The 22,254-nt window shown below is 39.0% G+C and overlaps 9 protein-coding genes across 12 annotated transcripts; 7 read left to right on the top strand and 2 right to left on the bottom strand.

Annotated features, from left to right (window-relative positions):
* Positions 1-41: 41 nt before the first annotated feature.
* On the bottom strand, positions 42-2,959 carry LOC6541637 (nicalin). Its single transcript, XM_001969411.3, has 6 exons — positions 2,672-2,959; positions 2,178-2,256; positions 1,646-2,114; positions 1,142-1,324; positions 652-1,080; positions 42-574 (listed from the first exon to the last, which is right to left on the bottom strand). Exons 1-6 carry the CDS (start codon positions 2,826-2,828, stop codon positions 209-211), a joined length of 1,683 nt encoding a protein of 560 aa, XP_001969447.1. The 5' UTR covers positions 2,829-2,959; the 3' UTR covers positions 42-208.
* A 278-nt stretch (positions 2,960-3,237) lies between these two features.
* LOC6541138 (ubiquitin carboxyl-terminal hydrolase 14) lies at positions 3,238-5,419 on the top strand. Its single transcript, XM_001969410.3, has 7 exons — positions 3,238-3,338; positions 3,395-3,570; positions 3,628-3,732; positions 4,038-4,420; positions 4,480-4,636; positions 4,692-4,757; positions 4,811-5,419. Exons 1-7 carry the CDS (start codon positions 3,323-3,325, stop codon positions 5,333-5,335), a joined length of 1,428 nt encoding a protein of 475 aa, XP_001969446.1. The 5' UTR covers positions 3,238-3,322; the 3' UTR covers positions 5,336-5,419.
* A 216-nt stretch (positions 5,420-5,635) lies between these two features.
* On the top strand, positions 5,636-6,502 carry LOC6542031. The gene is made up of 2 exons (XM_001969409.3): positions 5,636-5,890; positions 6,028-6,502. The coding sequence occupies exons 1-2, from the start codon at positions 5,731-5,733 to the stop codon at positions 6,480-6,482; spliced, it is 615 nt and encodes a 204-aa protein (XP_001969445.1). The 5' UTR covers positions 5,636-5,730; the 3' UTR covers positions 6,483-6,502.
* Positions 6,503-6,593: 91 nt separating this feature from the next.
* Positions 6,594-9,685, top strand: LOC6541352 (GATA zinc finger domain-containing protein 14). Its single transcript, XM_001969408.3, has 5 exons — positions 6,594-7,221; positions 7,455-8,377; positions 8,850-8,987; positions 9,048-9,253; positions 9,338-9,685. The coding sequence occupies exons 2-5, from the start codon at positions 7,460-7,462 to the stop codon at positions 9,477-9,479; spliced, it is 1,404 nt and encodes a 467-aa protein (XP_001969444.1). The 5' UTR covers positions 6,594-7,221; positions 7,455-7,459; the 3' UTR covers positions 9,480-9,685.
* Positions 9,686-9,748: 63 nt separating this feature from the next.
* Positions 9,749-10,934, bottom strand: LOC6541718 (ubiquitin thioesterase otubain-like). Its single transcript, XM_001969407.3, has 3 exons — positions 10,678-10,934; positions 10,304-10,603; positions 9,749-10,244 (listed from the first exon to the last, which is right to left on the bottom strand). The coding sequence occupies exons 1-3, from the start codon at positions 10,750-10,752 to the stop codon at positions 9,831-9,833; spliced, it is 789 nt and encodes a 262-aa protein (XP_001969443.1). The 5' UTR covers positions 10,753-10,934; the 3' UTR covers positions 9,749-9,830.
* Positions 10,935-11,270: 336 nt separating this feature from the next.
* On the top strand, positions 11,271-13,927 carry LOC6542615 (phenoloxidase-activating factor 2). Its single transcript, XM_001969406.3, has 4 exons — positions 11,271-11,367; positions 12,443-12,824; positions 12,894-13,149; positions 13,212-13,927. The coding sequence occupies exons 2-4, from the start codon at positions 12,447-12,449 to the stop codon at positions 13,817-13,819; spliced, it is 1,242 nt and encodes a 413-aa protein (XP_001969442.1). The 5' UTR covers positions 11,271-11,367; positions 12,443-12,446; the 3' UTR covers positions 13,820-13,927.
* A 97-nt stretch (positions 13,928-14,024) lies between these two features.
* On the top strand, positions 14,025-15,442 carry LOC6541270 (ATPase family AAA domain-containing protein 1-B). Its single transcript, XM_001969405.3, has 2 exons — positions 14,025-14,349; positions 14,409-15,442. Exons 1-2 carry the CDS (start codon positions 14,168-14,170, stop codon positions 15,334-15,336), a joined length of 1,110 nt encoding a protein of 369 aa, XP_001969441.1. The 5' UTR covers positions 14,025-14,167; the 3' UTR covers positions 15,337-15,442.
* Positions 15,443-16,103: 661 nt separating this feature from the next.
* On the top strand, positions 16,104-17,935 carry LOC6541729. The gene is made up of 2 exons (XM_001969404.3): positions 16,104-16,171; positions 16,243-17,935. Exons 1-2 carry the CDS (start codon positions 16,160-16,162, stop codon positions 17,794-17,796), a joined length of 1,566 nt encoding a protein of 521 aa, XP_001969440.1. The 5' UTR covers positions 16,104-16,159; the 3' UTR covers positions 17,797-17,935.
* Positions 17,936-18,163: 228 nt separating this feature from the next.
* On the top strand, positions 18,164-22,180 carry LOC6541256 (ubiquitin carboxyl-terminal hydrolase CYLD). Of its 4 annotated transcripts, none has more exons than XM_001969403.3 (11): positions 18,164-18,280; positions 18,786-18,961; positions 19,016-19,227; positions 20,063-20,294; positions 20,449-20,624; positions 20,685-20,839; positions 20,898-21,116; positions 21,177-21,411; positions 21,470-21,611; positions 21,664-21,860; positions 21,931-22,180. In XM_001969403.3, the coding sequence occupies exons 2-11, from the start codon at positions 18,801-18,803 to the stop codon at positions 22,122-22,124; spliced, it is 1,923 nt and encodes a 640-aa protein (XP_001969439.1). In that variant the 5' UTR covers positions 18,164-18,280; positions 18,786-18,800; the 3' UTR covers positions 22,125-22,180. The 4 variants fall into 4 exon arrangements, with proteins under 4 accessions (XP_001969439.1, XP_026835152.1, XP_026835153.1 ...); XM_026979351.1 differs by having other exon boundaries at positions 18,169-18,211; XM_026979352.1 differs by lacking the exon at positions 18,164-18,280 and adding an exon at positions 18,305-18,398.
* Positions 22,181-22,254: the final 74 nt, after the last annotated feature.

Raw genomic sequence — 22,254 nt, 5'->3', positions numbered from 1 at the left:
AGCTATTTTCATCGCATGCATAGAAGGAAATATTTGAAGGATACATTTTGATAGCCACATCACCAGTGGACAGATCTCTACAGTTTTATAGAATTTATTAACTTTAAAGTAACAATCGTTTAATTAGCATTAGAAAAGGTTTGAAACATAAATTTTGAACATAAATTTCCCTACTCGCAATCATATATTACTCAATACCATTTTTTTACTAATGTGATTTCATTCTGAGTCGCTCAGAAGAGTGTCCATTGAGTTGTCCCGCGGAATCCTCCTTCGTTAGCTTGGAAACTTCGTCGTAAAACCGGGGGAAATATTGTATGGCCAGGAACACAGTCAATAGATAGGCGCCAATGACGAAAGTCAGGAAGAGATCAAAGATCGCCGGTTTCACTCTATAAACATTCAGTTTCACCTCGTTCTCGTTATAGAACATAAATTCTGGGTCTCTGACGTCGGGCTTATCGTAAATGATCTTAACATTGTTAAGATACTTTTCGAAAGCATCCTTTACGTCGTTATTATGCAGTATGGATTTAACTCCAAAGTACGGTAAGATGTTTTCCTCCTTGATGGCCTACAAAATTGATGAAATATTATATGAAGAATAAGATATAAAGATATCTTTTTAAACGGAAACCATTGGATACTTACCAACTGCCCCTCAAAAATGCTGGAGGTTGAATCCACTTTGTACATGAAGCTAGCCAAAGCTTCCGCAATAATTCGCGTCGTGTTGAGAGTGTGTTCCACAAGACGACTCTCGTTGTTTCTGAAAATGGTTGTACGGATGGGGCTTCGTGGACTCTTCACAGACGATAGGGTGAATGAAGGATAGCGCTTTATGCTGAACCGCTCGTGCTCCCATGCCAGTTTGGTGTCTGCCAGGTTGATCTTCTTATGGACACCCTCGACGGCCAGACCATTCGAATACTTTTCAGCTGATGATTTCAAGAGTTTAAAGAAGTTGCTAATAGAGGTCTTATCCTTGGGTGGCTTAGAGACATGCATGTACAAAGCATTGTCTGTTGTGTAGGATAAGCTTTCGCTAATGGTGTCTAAACAGAGCACAAATTCAACGTTCTAAAAGTGATAGCATTTCAGATAAAAACGAATATTTATATCCTTTATTAGTTATTGTTACCTGCAGCGCATTATCATCAACCTCGAGCCACTTCTTGGAGCCCTGGAAGTTTAGTAGGACGCCTGCGTCCGAAAGCAAAAATCGTAGACGGTACTTGGGTGCCATACTGGATGTATAGTGCAATTTACTGAACAACTCCATCAGTACCAGCAAAACTGCAGCATCGGCATTCACCGGGTAATCCTAGAAATTAAGACATAATAATGATGTGCATTTACTTCAGATCAGCTCTTTTGACCTCAAATGATTGCCTAAAATCACAAAACCACTTGAACCACTTTGATAAAGGCCACAATCTTTTAGATAGGAAGCTCTTATCTTGAAAGCAGAAATAAAACTTTTAAGTTATGGTGATACCCAACGTGTTATTGTAGTTTACTTTTTAGCTTTGATAACTAAGAAAAAATTTTTTTTTTCAAATTCCTCTTGTATTATTTTCCGATAAAAACGTAAAAATAATTCATCTCCACGGAAATTTAGCTACTGAGTCACAAAATTACTTACATTATATATACCAAAGGTTTTCAGATTCGCGGTTATTAAGATGACGGGAAGTTTCTGTCCATCTGCAATAGATTCCGTGGGTTTCAGGGCCAATTGATTGGGTATCAGTTCGCCATGAATAATAGGAATTTTGCTATTCTTATTGGCCGCAATGCTGCCCCCGCCAACATTTATGTGGTATCTGTTGGCCGAGACGGTTACAACCAATTGGGCTAATGCCGTTTGATTTTGTCCCGGACTATCCGTAGTCGTATACGTAATATCATCAATGATCTTTTCCAAATCTTTGTTGTACGGAGCGAAGTATATCGGAACCGCAGCTGTGTGGGTCAGCATTGATTGCTCCAAAATAGTTATAAGTTCTTTGGTTTCTAGATCCAGATTTAAGATATTCGACGGCAACATGAGAATTAGGCCTCCTGCACCTTGCCGTAACTTATCAAAATCATGGATAGACAAGTCCGTTAATCTGTTTGATATAATTTACAATGTTTAAAACATTTCAAAGAGCAGAAGTGAAAAGTGTACTTACCGTGTGAGTACACAATGCCTAGAAGTATTCCAGGAGTACAAAGATCTCGCTTCTAGGGATATTGCAGATACGCGGCTTCCTACAAAAAATAAAGATTATTAAATCAAAAGATTGCCGAAAAGTTAAAATTTATATAAGGATAGTTAAATGCAGTATGTAATAATTCGGAGATTAATTATTTGAAACCAAAAAGTGATTAAAAATGTATTAAAAGAGCTGGGACCTTACAATATAATGTTCCTTATGATAAGTATAATCTCTACATATTATTCATAATCAATAAACTCAAATACAAATCACGTAAGCTTATTTTAATGGTATTCAATAGTACTAATTAAATCAAGAAGAGGCCGCAGCGGTGCACATAAAAATTAGGGTCAGAGCACCCTCGAATTTGTTATGTTTAGATTCGAAACAATGGTGTTCAAATATCCAAGACGTGATCTACAATAAACTTACATAATTAATATATGTCTTTTGCATTATTTACATACCATAATGCTGTCCATTTAGATCGTATTTGGACATCGAAATAACCTCGAATTCGCTCGGCATTACCGGTGAGCATATTAACAACATGGAAAACACAATCAGAAGGCAGTGAGGTAGGCCGCCCCTGAATATTTCCGCAAAACTGTCCGCTTCATTCATCTTTTTTATTTTTAATAAAATACTTTCTAATAAATTTGCCGATGTGGGCAATTAACTTATTGTAAAAATTAATTTGGAAAACTATCAGCTGTTTTATCGATGTTTATGGTGGTTGAAATGTGCGGTTAATCGGACATTTTTGTCCTTTTCGGAATGCCAGAAAAAAACACAATTCAAAAATTTGGAACACAAGAATTTTATATAAATTTAATTATTTTTATTAGGTAATTAAAACATTATTTTGTAAACAAAAATTTAAACGCTAGGCTTTTATTTAAATTATTCTGTTGGAATACTTTTTTTCATAGCTTTGTTTATCGTTGTCCAATGTAGGCAAAATTGTTCCAATTCCGGAATTTCAAACTGGACGATAGTTATTGCACCTAATGTAGTTAGCAAGCAGAAAATTATCGGAATTTTGCGCATCTCTGGTTCGGCTAGTATGACTTTGAATTTTACAGAAAGAACAACTTATATTAACGAAAAATTTAGCCATGCCCGCATTTAAAGGTAGCATTGCGATTTTCAACTCCTGTTTGCGTACAGATTCATCAGCCTACTTTCAGTTAAGGTGAAGTGGGGCCGGGAGCTCTACACAGATATTGATGTAAACACCGACGAGGAACCTATATTGTTTAAGGCTCAGTTGTTTGCCCTCACTGGCGTTCAACCGGATCGCCAGAAAGTTATGTGCAAGGGCGGCATTCTCAAGGATGATCAGTGGAACCTGCAGATCAAGGACGTAAGTGGGCATCTATGTCTCCTTGGCGACTAACCAGCATCCGTCTTTCTTTTGCAGGGCGCTGTGGTCTTGTTGCTGGGCAGCAAGGAAAGTGTTCCAGAAGTGCCCGCCACTCCGGTCAAATTCATTGAGGACATGAATGAAGCTGAAGCAGCCACAGCGGTATGTATTTCGTTGTACTTTGGCAATTATAATAATGATCCCACCTTTAACTAACCGGATGGGGAAGTTTTAGTAAATATGTAAAAGTTCGAACTGCAAAACACCTGAATATGTGATACCTGAATAATTGATTATATTAATGTGCCGAACTCATTATTATTTGAACTCATAGTCTTAGTCATTAAAACATTAGCCGATTACTAACTGCCTAGTTTAGTTCTAAGGTTTGGGCTATGCTCAGTAAACTATAACTCTAAAAAGCTAAATATTAGTAATGTTCTCATCTAAACTATACATCTTTACAGATGCGTCTTCCGGCTGGGCTGACAAATCTGGGCAATACATGCTATATGAACGCCACTGTTCAGTGCCTAAATGCAGTGCCCGAGCTCCGCACTGCCCTGAGCACTTTCAGTCATGATGGAACCGACACTATGTCGACCGCATTTTCCATATCGTCTGCCATGAAGTCTATATTTGCTCAAATGGAGAAGGGCACAACCGTTACGCCAATTGTGTTGCTGCAGGCATTGCACCGAGCATCACCGCAATTCGCTCAGACTGGCGAAAATGGCACATACAGGCAGCAGGACGCCAATGAGTGCTGGGCGGAAATCCTGAAAATGTTGCAGCAAAAACTGCGGCCAACAAACCAGGAACCATCGAATACTGTCCAGAAAAGGCACAGGTGAGCACACAACCTTTATGCTTCTTTTGGACAATATTTATTAGGTATTCCACTTTTAGCTCGTTTATCGACCAATTTTTTGGTGGCACTTTTGAAGTTAAGATGAGCTCTGAAGAGGATCCCGATGAACCTTCAACAGTAACAAGCGAAAATTTCTTGCAGTTAAGTTGCTTCATTTCAATGGATGTGAAGTACATGCAGAGCGGACTGAAATCTGTAAGTGAAATCCTAGGGACTTTTAAGCGGCGCTAATTTTCTTATACATTTTCAGAAAATGAAAGAGCAGCTGGTAAAAAAATCGGAAATCCTAGGACGTGATGCAAAGTACATTCGAACTGTAAGGATTCGAGCTAATTTTTCCGATACGAAACTAACCTTATCATGTTTCAGTACTTGGTGAGCCGACTTCCAGCCTATCTCACCGTACAATTCGTTCGCTTTCAATACAAAGGAAAGGAAGGCATAAATGCCAAGGTGTTGAAGGATATAAAATTCCCTATGGATTTTGATGCCTTTGAGCTGTGTACTCCCGAATTGCAAAACAAGCTCTGTCCAATGCGCTCGAAATTCAAGGATCTGGAAGACAAGAAAATGGATGTTGACGTTGTCAAACGCAATGAACCCAACGAGGAGAAAAAGGACGTCAAGTACGAGCAGTTCTGGTTCGACGACGATTTGGGCAGCAACAATTCGGGATACTATACGCTACAGGCGGTGCTCACGCACAAGGGTCGTTCGAGTTCATCGGGCCATTATGTGGCCTGGGTTCGCTCCAGCGGCGATGTGTGGTTCAAGTTCGATGATGATGAGGTCTCCGCAGTGGCCACGGACGAGATCTTGCGGCTTTCCGGTGGTGGAGACTGGCATTGCGCCTACGTCCTGTTATATGCACCCAGGCGTTTGGAGAAACTATAAGTAATTGTGTTAACGTCATTTGTATTGTTAATATAATAATTCTGAATAAATAACCAAAACCTTAAGGGTGAACTCTCATGTAAATGTATTAAATTCATAATTGTTCATTAGGATCTTGCAGGTACTTTTACCGAAATGGCTCACGGCATCAAAATCATGAATTTATAAACTCTGTAGAGTAGAAAACGCAGTCTTTTACCAGTTACGTACGTTTAAATGAATATAATATTTCCCTTTACTCGACGAATAACGGCTATTCGATTTTTAAAGTAAGCACTAGTGGTTCGTTTCCAGACTGTTCCCCGGTGTTACCTTGACATGCGCAACTAGGTATTTTACAGCAAAAAGGTCACACCTAAATTGTCAAATTGCAAGTTATTTTAGTGTTTATAAATATGGATAGTAATGAGTCAGGAACAACAGATAGGAGCTCTACACAGCAGTCGCTTGCTTTGCGGCGGGAATTGCGCAGAAAGAAAATATTGGAGGCCTCCAAGGCACGACTGGACAAATTGAATGGCATAGCGTCGTCGGCGTTTCAGAATGAAAACCTCGGTAACACATGATCTGTATACATACGTACATATGTATGTGTGTACACTGTACATAATAATATTGTACATAAATCATTGCTTGTATTATGCATAAGCAAAGCTACACATATATTAATGTTTATGCTTTCTTAATTCCAGATGGGGAACCCACCAATACGCAATATTCCGATCCAGAGGTGGAGCCCGATATTGCAATAAGGCGTTCATTTTTGCCAGAACAACCTGCACCGCCGAAAATCACGACACGAAATGCATGGCTAAAAAGCAGAATTCATATAATATTGGCGGCTTGCTTTGGATTCCTATTGGGTCTTTATACAAACAGCAGTGTTTTCATTCCTGTTCTGATTTTTGTAATTGCGGAGCTCGCATTTTTGCAATATTATAAAGAAGACCATTTACCGGCCAGCGTGGGACCCATGTTACTTATGTTATTTAATCCGAATATTACCAGCAAAATTAAGCAGTTTAGCAGAATATTCTTTATTCTTCAGTCATTGTTGTGTGATCTTGCTATAACCGTCTGTGTGGTTTGTTCAGGAAGCATGCTATTACTAAATTTTAGCTCCGATTTTGCTACAATTGTTAAATAAAGATTATTTTTTATTACATATATTTATTTTATACATAAATTCATATATCTCAAAATAAGAACATCAGGCGGTTGCCAAAACAACCACCAATGCGTCTTCAGCACTGGCAGCGACTTTGGGTGTTGTACAGCACTGTTTATTCGAAATATTTATGTATAAAAACTTTAAAACCGTTATCAACCCCTAGTTTTTAGTCTAAAAATTCGAATTTTAATTGACTGATAATTAAAAAAGGGATTCATTCTGTTAAAAAGTTGTAAGGTCCCTTAAAACGGTCCCTTAAGGTCCCTTTCAATAATAAGTACAAATACATCTGAAAAAATTGCAATTCCATAGTTTTCTTGCTCGTCTTTCGAGAATTTCTAAAAATAGACTCAGGCCTCGTCAGCCAGGACATAGTAATAATAATAGTAATTGGAAAACACCTGCACTGAGCATGCCCAGAAATGGGTAAAAAGGAAAAGTGCCCACCCTCGCCTGTGGGCCTGCGCATACATTGTATCGATTTTAAGACTGTGTACTTATTTCATAAGCTTGTGGAGAAAAGATGTTTTCATAAACAAGTGCACGGTGGAAGTTAGTGCTTAAAAAATATATGATTGGTGCAATCGGATACCGTAGATAAGTGTGATTATGCAGCCGTTAAAAATGGCATAACATCGAGCTGCTGCAAAAGGATATTCGGATTCTCAAATAGTCTTGGCAGATTTTTTCCCTCGAGTAATACGAAACTAATAAGGTAAAAACTACCTCTAGTATCCATGAAAATGATTTGAGAAATTACATTTTAAGTAGTGTTTTCCCGGCGTGATTTCGTTTTCAATATAACTGATTTGAATATTACTGCTTTAAGTGAGAATGAAGCACGAGTACTTTGATTGAAAATCAATATTTTAAAATAACCTTACCAACGAAGGGCGACGAGGGTCGTGGTCTCAGTCTTATTGATTGGCAACTCATTTGCTATTGCAGCCATCATGGGAACGGTGTTGAGCTTCAATCCGCGGGATCGCCATCCCATCTACTCGTCCCAGCCAAATTTTCAATATAACCACTCGACCGATATGCGGAACGAGAACGACAGCACAGGCTCCATGGACTCACATCTGAACAACTTCTCCTACGAGCAGCTAAACAATGCCAAGAATCGGGAGAACAAGAAGTCCGCCTGCCATCCGATGGCCAAGAATGTGATTGGTCAGCCGGGTGGGCCGTGTGGCGGCGGGGTCCACATCAATCTGCAGACACAAACCCAGCTGAGCTCGCACAATTTGAACAATCTGGCGAACGCCTCAAAGGACACCATCACCAATGTCCTGGACACGCATAACGAGAACTCAGTGCTCAAGGCGGAGAAGAGCTCCTTCGAGAAGAACCTAAAGAAGCACTCAATCTTTATCAACGCGCTCTCATGGAAGAAGCTCTCCACGTCGCACAACAAGAAGAAGATCGAGAACAAGAACAAGTGCGCCAACCTGCCCACGGCCTGCTTCAAGGCCCAGCTGCTGGAGTCCTCGTTTGCATCCTCCTCGGACAAGAATCGTAACATCCAGCTGCACTGCAACCGCATCGAGGAGCACAACCAGCAGCACTGCAACCAGCATCTCCATTCGCATCCGCATCAGCACCAACTTCAGCTACAGAATCAGCACCAGAATCAGAATCAGAACCAGGTGCAAGACATCCGGGAGGAGGTCATGACCGGGCCAACGGGCAAATCGCAGAACCCTTCCAAGGCGAAAGACCCCGTCAAGGTCAACAACAAGAACTCCATGTCGAACCACAACAAGCTGATCCAGAAGCAGCCCCTGACGCTCAGCCTGCCCCAGCAAGTCCAGGCCTCATCCATTCAGATCAAGAACACCAACCAGATCCCACGCAAAACCGTCATTCAGGTAAGTAATGAACCAACAGATAACGCGATTCGCTTCTAAGATCCTAACATATCAGTACATCTTAGTAGGGGTGCCCTTGGGAACCAAGTTCAGTAGCATACTTTTTAAAGCAACATTTTGAATGGGTTTTTGTCGACGGAATAAGTGAGCTAATCCCAAAACGTTGTTCTATAATTTGTTATTTATCGAAATACGAGATAATACATTTTTATCCTGGAAAATTTTTACAAAGTTTTACACATATGTGTTTCAAAGCACTTGTACTTTTTAAATATTATACTATGCATTCTAAAACACCAGTTCCCTCTCCATATGAGGTACTTCCCTAACATCATAGATCATATATGATTTACCTGCGCTTAGATTTTCTTATATATGCATCCGATATTTTCAATATCTCATCTTGCCAAAGTTAGCCGACTAAATGGGTTGACTTCTTTAATGGGTTTAATACTTATCAAACACCTCACAGGCCTCCACTTCGGAATTGCTAAAGTGCTTGGGAATGTTTTTGCACTGTCGTTGTCAGAGGCTAAACAACTTCGATGCCGGAGATGCAGTCATGTGGCTCAGAGCTGTGGATCGCAGCCTTTTGCTCCAAGGATGGCAGGTAATGTAGCTCCTCTCCTGAACATTTCAATCAACCAGTAAATACATGTTTTATTCCCAGGATGTGGCATTCATAAACCCAGCCAATGTGGTCTTTGTCTACATGCTGGTTCGCGAGTTGGTCAGCGGTGAAGAAAGTAAGGAATCGGATCTTCAGGCTTCGGTACTCACCTGTTTGTATCTGTCGTATTCGTATATGGGCAATGAAATCAGCTATCCTCTTAAGCCGTTTTTGGTTGAAGACTCAAAGGAAAAGTTTTGGGACAGGTAAGATAAATATGAAGTACTTTTTAATATCCATCTATGTGGAATATTTTTCATTTGCATTATAATCTTTAATATAACGTATAGGTGCCTCGTCATTGTAAACAAGCTAAGTGATAAAATGCTTAAAATCAATGCTGAGCCTGGATTTTTTACCGAAGTCTTTACTGAGCTGAAATCTTGTGGTCAATATCATCCTACAATTAAATCATACTGTGGAGGCGCCTGACGGATGGACAACCGGGAGATTATTGTCAACCTCTCATTGTCTGCGCATCGCCAAAAATTTCCCGATGAAATGATGGCGAAGTACCGTTAATAAAACTTAATATTTTATAAAACATTAGACAATTTCATTATGTCACTATCACAATCGTTCAAATCAAATAATAAAGATTAGTGTTTAAATAAATTAACATCTACGATATGTGTAAACGGTGCGTTTCCATTGACGGGCTTAAAATCCCACACAGATCCTAAACAGAAGCGAAATATCCATTATATATGCAAATAAATGGTAATTTATTATACATCTTATATACATAAATCGTTTCGTATACTAGAAACTATTGAGAGCAATTCAATTTGGATACAGTATATCGTAGTGGCCTGGTCTATATATCAGGTAAATTCTGGGCTCACTTCCCTCAGGGAAGTCGTGGGCCTTCACAGTGCCGCCCTCTCCACGATCCAAGTACTCAACACGAACTCCAGCACCAAGGGCGGTGCAGAGCGCGATTATATGAATGTGATCCGACTCTTTGTACATCGGTTCCACTTCCAGATGACGGAAAGCCTCAATGGTGAGGTCGCCCTCAATGAAATTTTGGTAAAAGTCGGCCTCCTCCTGCAGTTTTCCCGAGGTGATTAAACGTAGGTAAACCACCACGTAGTCTGAGTATCCCTGCTCATTAAAGATTTTGTGCAATTCTTCTTGCACCGTGCTGTGTCCTCCTAGATTATCGGGACTAACCCGCTGGATGACTTCCATGAACTAGGCATACAGAAAGCGGTATAAGCATAGGGAATTCGCATTTGTGCGGGTTAACATACAGTTTCGTGAAAATCCTCCAGTGTAAAACTGGGAAATCCCAGCTGAACGAGCTTCTCCTTGGATTCCTCGGCCAGTTTTTTGAACTCCTGGTAGGCACTGCTGTTTGAGATCAAGTACTCCAAGTAGGAGTACGCGAAGGCTCTGAAGAAACAATTGCCATCGGGGCGGGTGCGGCGAATGAACTTGTACTTTTTGGACAGATCCTGGATCTTGGCGGTGAAGACCTCGTCGCCGCTGTACTCCGCATACAAGCAGGTGAGTGGCAACTGATCGCTGACCAACGGAGTCGTGTCGCTGATCTGCAATTATTGAAATTCTGCATTATTCCTCGGTTCATTGTCGCTATTGTGTGTAAGTATTTCTGCCGACTCACCTCTTTTTCAATATCCCGTTTCTGTTGAATTATTAACTCGTCGCGATTGCCATCATTTTGGGTAAACGACTCCATGCTTCTGCAAATACTGAACAATTGGGATCGGCGTTTCCTTTCAATTTACAACTTTGTATTCATTTGATGAACTAAAAAGAATTCCTGTTCATCATATGTATGTGTAAGCGCATCGAATATCACACACACATGCTTAGAAGCGAATCTCACGGACACACTGATGCTTCCGATTTTATCGCACAGCTATCGTTATCGGGTTTCAATTCCAGTTATTCCTTCGAGTGGTTCGTGAATAAAAACAAATAAATAAATTTAAAAACTATGGGAATATCTATATATATATATATATATATATATGTCTCGTAAAAAAGTATTTTCAAAATTGTATATAATATCGCTCTTAATAATCACGTTAAAGTTTAGGTATTATTAAGATTGTTTTATATCTGATATATCCATATGTAGATCATTTTGTATTTTTATTTAATTTAAATGTGTACTCTTTGAACCTGTTTCCCGCTGTGTAAAACGTAAGCTGGGAACTTCAATTGGAGCCAGCTTTTAAAGCTTCTCGTCAGAAGATAATCGGCTCAGACTTAAGATTGAATCAGAAATCAAATCAGTTGAGTGCTTTCTGCATTGCTTAGCGAACGTTCCGCTACTTTATTAAATTAAGTAAGTCTTACCAATAGAGTAAAATTTATACTACATAAAAATCAACTTACCTTAACTTAATGAAAATGTGTAATTCGGTTAAGTGGATATCTGGGTTCAATCTTTTCATGTCCTGTAACATCTGATAAACGTTTACATGTATAAATATGTATATATACTTATTATGTATATACATGTGTATATACTTATTATTTTAATCAATCTAAAAGATGTTAAAGTTCATTGAATACAGTGTAGAAAACACTAGCCGTAGTTTTATGAGCACAAATCAGAGCCAGTATACTGTATATATGTATATATATATAAATGTTATAATGCTACGTTTACTCGAAACTAAAACCAGTTATTTCCCTTTTTATTTGCAAGGAACTCATTGTGGGCATTAAAGGTCGGGGTAATGGTGGGATTGGTCGTGAACCTTTTGTGTGTAAATACAAATTAATTAGTGTGTTTATAACTTATTATTAGTGTGCAATTGTCTACCTGCATAAAACGGCTAAATTTCTATTGAAAATAAATTATTCTTGTTGTGTTTGAAATTATTTAAGTTCTCTGCTTTTATGGGCATCGAAAATTGAATCGCCACAATACATCAGCATTTATGTATATGCCCGTAAATACAGGGATTTCTTATCGCCAAAAGTCATATTTAAACAAAAAGAGGCAAATGAGGCAATCTAAAAGGAACAATAAGTATATATTTGCTCCAAATTTTAGTATTCATCATTTAAAATACGCTCAAAAATAAAAGCGAAGCCTAACTGATAAGACAATACATTTTACAGTTATTTAGGTTAATTGTACGCCGCATAAAAAATTAAAGTAATTTGCATGAGCATCTCTCTTTCATTTAAATGTGTCATTCTGTTTGGGGGATTTACATTTGCCACTTTTCTGTTTAAGTGCGATATTCCAGCAATAACAACCGTCGTTATATCACCAATACTCGAGCTTTACTCACTTTGCTTACATTGTCTTCATTTTTTTCGAACAAATAAGCTTATTGACCTTAATAATGTTTACTTAAAAGAGTAACTAAAGAGTAAAATGAAACATATTTACGTTTGCTTTCCAGGAATATGATATTACTAAATTGCATAGTAATATGCCTGTGCATACTTTCGTGTGGAGCGCAGGACTCTTCCTTGGACAAATTGATATCGGACATCTTCAAAACAGACGAATCACCCACAGTATCATCCACTCCCATTCCCACTCCCGTAGTGAACCCTAAGGATTCGTCCGGTAACTCAGGATCCGAAAGCGGAGGATCCGAGAGCAGAGGATCCGGATCGGCTCAGTATCAGTCCTGTGGCGATCAAAAAGAGTGTGTTCCCCGGTGGTTGTGTGCGAATGACACCATTAACACCAGTGGCGATGGTATCATAGATATTCGAATTGATACGGGCTCGCAATGCAAAAACTACTTGGATCTGTGCTGTGATCTACCCAACAAGGTAACACGTACCTACATATAAGAAATCTCCGATTACTTCAATTGAACTTTTCTTTTTCTATTTTTACAGAGAAAAGACCCAATTTTCGAGTTTAAACCTGATCATCCCGAAGGCTGCGGATACCAGAATCCCAACGGTGTTGGCTTTAAAATCACAGGAGCAGTCAACCAGGAGGCCGAGTTCGGCGAATTCCCCTGGATGCTGGCTATTCTTCGCGAAGAAGGCAACCTCAACCTGTACGAATGTGGAGGAGCTCTGATAGCTCCCAATGTTGTTTTGACCGCGGCTCATTGCGTTCACAACAAACAGCCAAGTAGCATAGTTGGTAAGTATATTTAGTATTCACTTATGAGTTATTTAAGTTTAATTGTAAACGGACGATTTTAGTGAGAGCTGGCGAATGGGATACGCAAACACAGACTGAGATCAGAAGGCACGAGGACCGATATGTCAAGGAAATCATCTACCATGAGCAGTTCAACAAGGGATCCCTCTTTAACGATGTGGCTGTCATGCTTTTGGAAGGTCCATTTACCCTCCAGGAGAATATCCAGACCGTTTGCTTGCCCAGCGTGGGTGATACATTCGATTACGATCGTTGCTTTGCCACCGGCTGGGGCAAGAACAAGTTCGGCAAGGATGGGGAATACCAGGTTATCCTGAAGAAGGTGGACATGCCTGTGGTGCCTGAACAGCAGTGCCAGACGAACCTGCGCGAAACTCGCCTCGGCAGGCACTTCATTTTGCACGACAGCTTCATTTGCGCCGGCGGTGAAAAAGATAAGGATACCTGCAAGGGCGATGGCGGCTCCCCACTGGTGTGTCCAATCGCGGGCCAGAAGAACCGCTTCAAGTCAGCCGGCATTGTGGCGTGGGGAATCGGATGCGGAGAGGAGAACATTCCCGGAGTGTACGCCAGCGTGGCCAAACTTCGTCCTTGGATCGACTCCAAGTTGAAGATTTGGAGTATTGACCCCAGGCATTATACACCCTAAGAGCAAACTGTGTCAATTTAAAATGAATTTTTAAAAAGCGGGTTTTTAACCACATACTGCACAATGCTCGTATTTAATATATGCCTTATATGTTTATACTTAAACTTATATTTCGCTTTTTATTTGAACTTTACTGTTACTGGAAATATTTTCTTGAAACAGTGGAAAAGGAAAAGGCTTACAAAAATATACCTGAGTTGGCAGCACAGTTGAACAACCCCATTACGTGTTAATGATAATTTCATTTCCAGCACTTGGTCACACTGGCGCCTGTGCATGGAATAAGAACAAAAAGATTAGATTCGTCTAAGCCAACATTTTTGCTTTGAATAGAATATCTGCGTAGACATGGATAACTTCGGTCTTGGAGGAGTAGAGCTAAGCAAGGGGCAGATATTTCAGGTACTGGTTCGCCTGTCTGTGGCCTCGCTGATCACATACTACTCGGTGAAATGGATGATGAACCAGATGGACCCAAATAGTAAAATCAAGAAAAAAGCCAAAATTCTGGCCGAGGAGCAGTTGAAGAGGTTTCTATTAGACTTATATATTTTTATTATACATTATAAACCAATTTCTTGACATACAGGCTGGCCGAGAAGGAGGGCTTTAAGCTAAACGCGCAAGAATTTAGCGACTACGAACTTATGATTGCGTCACATCTTGTTGTTCCTGCCGACATAACAGTTAGTTGGTCCGATATCGCCGGTCTAGATGCAGTCATACAGGAGCTCCGGGAATCAGTGGTGCTGCCGGTTCAGCACAAGGAGCTCTTCAAGCATTCGAAACTGTGGCAGGCGCCCAAAGGCATCCTGCTCCATGGGCCACCGGGCTGTGGAAAGACGCTGATAGCGAAGGCGACGGCAAAGGAGGCGGGAATGCGCTTTATCAACTTGGACGTCGCCGTTCTCACCGATAAGTGGTACGGGGAATCCCAAAAATTGACTTCCGCCGTCTTCTCGCTTGCATCGAGAATTGAGCCATGCATTATTTTTATTGACGAAATTGACTCATTCCTGCGATCGCGAAACTTGAACGACCACGAGGCTACCGCCATGATGAAAACACAGTTCATGATGCTGTGGGACGGCCTCAGCACGAACACTAACTCGACAGTGATTGTGATGGGAGCCACGAACAGACCGCAGGATCTGGACAAGGCTATTGTGCGCCGCATGCCAGCCCAATTTCACATTGGCCTACCTTCCGAGACTCAACGAAAAGACATCCTCAAGTTGATCCTGCAATCGGAGGAGATAAGTCGAGATGTCGACTTCAATCGCTTGTCCAAGCTCACAAATGGCTTCTCGGGCTCAGACCTTCGGGAAATGTGCCGAAATGCTTCAGTTTACAGGATGAGGCAGCTCATCACTTCCAGTGACCCATCTGCTGCAGCGCTTGATCGTAATAACGTATGCATCACCATGGACGATTTGCTAGGCTCGCACTTAAAAATTAAGGAATCAAAGATGCACACGGGAAGCCTATTCTTAGAGAATAGGATCGAGTTAGACTAAGCACACCATTGTTAATTCAAGCCTACTATATATCCAACTTAAATTTGTACAATAAACTTTTTAATTGTCTTTCGACAGGAGCTCTCGTTGAGAAAGGTTGCGTTAATTAACCCTGTTCTGTGATCAAAAATGGGTATTGGGTATCCGGAAAATACAGTTTTTGTAATCTTGAAAACTGAAGCGGATACTGCAGGAAATTACACAATCCATAGCATTTCCGTAAAATGGAGCTCATTGCACTTTAATTATTACATTTACGAGCTTCTTTGAAATATTCACCTAGAGAAATTTTAAACATTTACAAAGATAATGCACTTGTACTTTTTCAAACACACACACATAACTTGCATCACGCGACCGCGTGCTTTCAATCGTAAAAAATATATGTAAACTTGTGTAGTTTTCTTCTCTTTAAATAAGTTAGTTTATTTCTGACGGTGTTTCAATCGTTAAACTAGGCATAAACTATTACTTAAAAACTAAATACATCTATAATAACCACTTAAGAATGTCTTGTAATCCAGAAAAATTTACATAAAAGAATGTCAAAACTAAAAATTTGTATATCAAATTTAAAATAAATAATTATACACATAAATTTTGAACAATAAAAAATTTAAAAATTAGTTCTTGAAGTTTTTAGATATTTTCTATATTACAAAAATTGTAGAGTGTACAAACTTCAATCTAAGAAATTACCTTCTGCACATATTAATTATGTTTCGTGCTCATATAAATACTTTTTTGGATTGGCGAATATCATTTCTGTTGAAGGCGTTGATTAAAGCACATCAAAGCTAAGCGGGCTTTATACTTTTCAAAAATGAACGCAATGGTAAGTTATATTTCAAATTTGTTTCATGAAATTCGTTTTGTTATGCATCACACGCATCCTTTCTGTTTCAGTTAACTTTGATTCCTGGATACCTATTTATACCCCTAATAATTCTTGGAAGTGCAGCACGCAGTGATTCCTATGCTGTGAATAAAACCAGTAGTCTCGAAAGTGCTGAGTGGAGCTATCCTGAATATGGAAAAGCATCTATTCATAGTGCCGGAAGAAGGCCGGAAAAGCTGGCTCTACAACATTACAATCGGGAGACCGAACGCAATGTGACTTTGAAACGCGGTGTGAAAAACTATCAAAAGCAAGGCGATAAATTAACTAGACATAAAATAAAATATAAGCCATCTGGTGCTCGAAGAAAAAATGTGAATCCCCATTATGCGGATGACAGTACGGAAAGTAGGCATTATCATACTTTTGAAGAGATCCACGAACATATCGATGAAGATGATGGACAATACCAGGCTTCCGAACAAGTCGGAACCCAAGCGATCCTGCACGAACATGTCGAACAGTCGAGCAAGAAGGATGCGAAGCGGATGAAGGTCAAAATCAAGCACCACCATCACCATCATCATCACAACCACATAAAGGAGCTGATCAAAACGGTGCCACAACCGTATCCCGTGGAAAAGGTTGTTCATGTGCCCATAGAGAAAATTGTCGAAAAGATCGTACATGTACCCAAGCTTGTGAATGTTACGGTTGAGAAAATAGTGCACGTTCCGATCGAAAAGATAGTGGAAAAGGTGATACACATTCCGAAGCCCGTCCAAGTTCCCAAACCATATGTGGTCGAAAAAATCATTGAGAAAATAGTCCACGTCCCAAAACCGTATCCTGTTCTCCGGACTGTCCCGTATCCAGTCGAAATAAAGGTGCCAGTTCACCTCGAAAAGAAGGTACCAGTGCCCTATAAGGTCGAGGTAGAACGAAAGGTTCCCATTTACATTCGCTCCAGCGAGCCATATAAATTCGAGTCATCTTCATCCTATGAAAGCTATCCCCGCGGTGAGGAGTTCAAATTCAACATTGAAATGGATCATCCACCGCCTAGAGAACACGAACCTTCCAGCCTACCGTCCTCCAACTACTATAACAGGATATACAAATCTAGGGAACTGGACCATCCTCCGAGGATAGAGGACTATCAAAGTACAGTGCCCACGCAGTTAAAGCAAGATTACGCAACGAAAAGTACACCCGATCAGCAGTTTAAACACGAATACGTGACGAAAAGTAATATTGATCCTCAGTTTAAGCACGATTACATAACGAAAAGTAGTTTTGAATCGCAATATAACCAGGAATACGTACCCAAAACTAGTATTGAATCGACTTCTCCTGGACGGGATGGGGTTTCCTTGAAACTCGTCGGCCCCCCTACTCCTTTCAATATCACGGGAAAGGATTTGGAGACTGCCAACTCCGCTCCAGACTTTGTTAATAGCTCCAACGTAGACCTTAGTCCACAGGAATCGGCTAATGCCTATCGTGGTATCCCATTCTCCATACCATTTCAGTTTGTACAACTCCAACCAATGGCTTTCCAAAGTCCTATACATGTGGAACTACCAGTTCAATCCGCTTCATCAGAAGGTGCTCAAAAGTGATTATCTAATCAAATGCTTAGCCTAAGTAATCCTATCTAATAAAATTATCATATACTGCTAGACTTTTACAAAAATGTTTCCCTACAATAATACAAAGAACTTCTACAAAATAAATCGTAAAACGTTTAATGACATTTAATTACCCTTCAATAAGATAAAATATATATTAGAATATATTAAAAACGTTTGCTTTGATTGGAAAAATTATGTGTATTTGATATCCAAATTTACCAAATTTCATCTAAGCAAGTAACTAATCGTAATATATTGATACATATTCTAAAGAAAAATACAATTTATATGAATTAGTTCATTTTAAAATTTATTCCGATTGTGTAAATTTTTTGAAAGGAATACCACCAGTAATTGTCAATTGCGGTAAAATCGATAACGATAACCAGAATTCATTCCAATCGTATCCAAAAGAGTCAAATTTTATAAATACTAAACAAAAATCAAGGATATAAACATCTTTTTTTAATTTGTTTGTTCACTTTATGTATTTTGTATTGAAATTCAAATCGGGTTTTACTAAAAAATGAATTGGTCATTTGGTCTTTCAGTCGGAGCAATATTACTAAACCGAGGCAGCGACGATTGTTGTGTGTCATTGTTTTTATCAAATAGGAAAAGTGGCTAACGAATTGTGATTGTTATGCATGTATTTCATGTTACTTGTTCTGTGCAGTCCTCCTTAGCAAAGAAATATTTAATGCGATATTGCGATAAGTGTAAAAACATTGAACTGCTGCTACAGCAACCTGATGTCTCTTACATACATATTTACGTACATATGTATGTAAGCAACTGCAAACGAAAACAGTTACATCCAGAGTCCGTTACGTTACAAATCATCGCTTTAACAGTTTTGACGTATAGTCGAGTACTCTCTTGTCAATTATATATATTCTTTCTTAAAAATTCCATTTATGGCCAATTCATTTTTTATACCCTCTTTTATTTTATTACTAATTAATACGTTATTGCAGCCTTAGTTGGAAATAATGAATTCCAAATCCGATTATGAAGCAGAAAAAGATAAAAAGCTGACCATTACAAATAGATTCGGGGATTCCCTGGAAAACTATGAACTATCCAACGAGAGTGAGCACAAGACCCGTGTTTACCCCAAAAAGATTCCTAACAGAAAAAACGGAATTTTAAAGTAAGCAGTTCAACTGCTTAAATTAATTTAAAGCTTATGATTTCCGATTTTTAGAAACAGCGAAGCCAACCATAGTGCAGTAGAAAATTCACTTCTCGAGGATGTGGACTTGGCAGACATTTTGGGCACTAATTGGCCAAAACGAGCGGGACCAGCTGCAATGATCTTAAACAACAAAAGTAAAACGGATCCTAGTAATTGTGAAGACATTATTTTAAAACCAGCCTCTCCCACATTAACAAAAATAGAGCCAGAGGAACCTTTACGTAAGTTTTTTTAACTGGCTTTTCCTTAAAGAAATTTCCAAAAATATATTATTAAACATTTAAGAAGGAATCTGTTCTCATCCGCTACATTCTTGATCAGGATCACTAGCCGACTTAATCCGTTCGTCCGTTCGTATGAATTTTGAGATATCGGGAACTATAAAGGCTAGTTCTAGTTAGTGCAGTCTTCTAAACTGCTTGTTAAGACATTCAATTTCTACCTGCTACAACACTCGCTCTGCTGCCTGCATCTTTCCATTTGTCTCGCACGTTCTTTAGCTACATACATATGTATCGGGTATGTAATAGTCGCTTCATCCACTTGTTGTTCACTGTTGTTAAAAATTAAATTGTTGATACGGTATAGTTTTTGTAACACTTGTATTTACTTTGCTTCCTTGCAAAACACCACGGAATGAAAATGTGTATTTATTTATAGATGGCCGGCTAAATACAAAGAAACACATATGTATGTATATTCTATTTACGTTCACGTAAAACGCCAGTTCTCTGAGTTGATATATGCAGTTTGTTGAGGAGTTTTAGTTGTTCTGCACTTTCTCAAAGTTCTAAACTGCTGAAGAACATAACAATTAGTAAAAAAATTGAAATTGTGAATTAAATTGCGTTCTTTAAAAATGAATATATACCAACAAAAATTGTCTTCTGACACGGATATCCACAATAATATTCCATTAACAGTTCTAGAATTTTATTCGTCAAGTTCATTGCCCGAAGAACTGGGTATGATCTATTATATAATAGTCCCGCTTTATTATTTTTAAGTTTCAAAAACAATCGGAAAGTAATGTTACAATTATATGTTTTGACCTAGGTTTTACAATCGCTGATTACCAACCTCTGATTGAAATACCTGGAACCGAGCTAGCGATTGGTTCTCTGGTAGAAGTCTCGAATCCTGGAGTATGTGAAGATTTATATGGCGTTATAAGATGGATAGGTATTCCACCTGGCCCTCAAAAAAACGTACTCGTTGGAATCGAGATAGAAGACGAATCCAACTTGAAAAATGTTGTGGCATCGGATGGGAGACACAATGGCGTACGGTATGTCATACTTTTAAACATTTAAAAAACAAAAGTATTTTTACTAAGTAGTTGTAGTCACTGAGTTAAAGCATGGTAATTAGCTTGTTAATTATTTTTCGATTTGCAAGAAATTTTCCCCAAAAACTATCTTTTGTTGTCTGTATTGTTTTAGCTTATTTACTTGCCATGATGGTCGAGCTATTTTTGTACCAGCCAACAGATGCACCGCTGACCGGCGATTTGCTGATGTAGATAATACCATTTCTGCAAACCGAGTTTCTAGTAATCACACAAAGAAATTTGGTGTCGCTGACTGTCCTGCTATATATGGCTCTATTCCACCATTAGGTAAGGATAATATAACATTTTAATAACGGAAAGAAGTTCATGAAGCTATTTATTTTCAAGAAATACACAACTCCGACGAGCTTGCAAGCATATGTGGAAAGTTCAAAGGAATACAAGGACACCACAATTCCTGCTACCTTGATGCAACTCTATTTTCCATGTTCACCTTCACCAGTGTTTTTGATTCAATTCTGTACAGACGTCCGGGCCCACAAGTAAGATATTCAATTAGTTTGCCTGGCTCACAAATTACAAATTTTGTTTTATCGACAGGATATTCGAAATTACAGTGAGGTCCAGAAGGTTTTGCGCGATGAAATCGTCAATCCATTGCGGAAAAATGTTTTCGTTCGATCCGATCGTGTGATGAAACTGCGAGAGCTCCTAGATCAGCTAAGTTCGGTCAGCGGTCTAACCTGCGAGGAAAAAGATCCTGAAGAGTTCCTAAATAGTTTGCTCTCACAAATTATGCGGGTTGAACCGTTTTTAAAGGTGCTTGGTGTACTCCTATTGCATAGACATTTATTATATAAAAGTGTTCATATATTTCAGTTAAGCTCGGGACAGGATTCATATTTTTACCAACTATTTGTGGAGAAGGATGAGAAGTTAACATTACCGAGTGTGCAACAATTGTTTGAACAAAGCTTCCACTCATCGGATATAAAACTAAAGGTGGTTCCTTCTTGTTTTATCATTCAAATGCCTCGTTTCGGAAAGAACTATAAGATGTATCCAAGAATATTGCCATCGCAGGTTCTTGATGTCACAGATATAATTGAAAATTGTAGGTATTCGCAGTATAACAATTTGCATTTCGAGTCTTAATGAAATTCAATTTGTAGCTCCTCGACAGTGCTCACTTTGTGGCAAACTTGCTGAATTCGAGTGCCGTGATTGTTTTGGTAGCTTGCAGGCTGGATCAGGACTCGAATGCACCGCCTTTTGTCCAAAATGTCTGAAAACTTTCCACAGTCACATCAAAAGGTGTGTTATCTGGGATCAAAAGAGAAAATACTTCTAAAACGTTATTTTTCAGAACAAATCATGTGTCGAAAAAGATTTATAGTCCAAAGGAATTTAAAATTATGGCCGAGCATATGGTTGTCCCGCGATTGTACATGGAGTTATTCGCAGTCGTTTGCATAGAAACGTCTCATTACGTGGCGTTCGTCAAGTCTGGATCCGGACCTGATGCTCCATGGTGTTTCTTCGATTCAATGGCTGATAGGAAAGGCAAGATAGATCTTAGAAATTCGCCAATTGACCTTTCTAGATTCTAATACTTGCACAAATAATTTTTCAGGCGAACAAAATGGATACAATATACCTGAAATTACGTGTGTTCCAGAATTAACCCAGTGGCTCTCGGAAGAAGGCGCACGATCTATAAATGAAACTTCAACGAACGATAAAGTATTACCTGAACACGCTAAGCGTATTTTTTGCGATGCCTATATGTGTCTGTACCAAAGCACAGATATTATGATGTACCATTAGAGAAAATTTATCAATAAATAAAATGAACGCAAAAATATTTTTGTAAAACTAACATGGGACATGGATTTTGTAATTATTAATGGTTATTGGTTTGTTTAAAAGTATATATTTATGATATTTACCATTTGTT

Source organism: Drosophila erecta, unplaced genomic scaffold (genome assembly GCF_003286155.1).
Source record: "Drosophila erecta strain 14021-0224.00,06,07 unplaced genomic scaffold, DereRS2 tig00000055-arrow-pilon, whole genome shotgun sequence".
Classification (NCBI taxonomy): domain Eukaryota; kingdom Metazoa; phylum Arthropoda; class Insecta; order Diptera; family Drosophilidae; genus Drosophila; species Drosophila erecta.
This window is presented reverse-complemented; position numbering and strand designations above follow the sequence as displayed.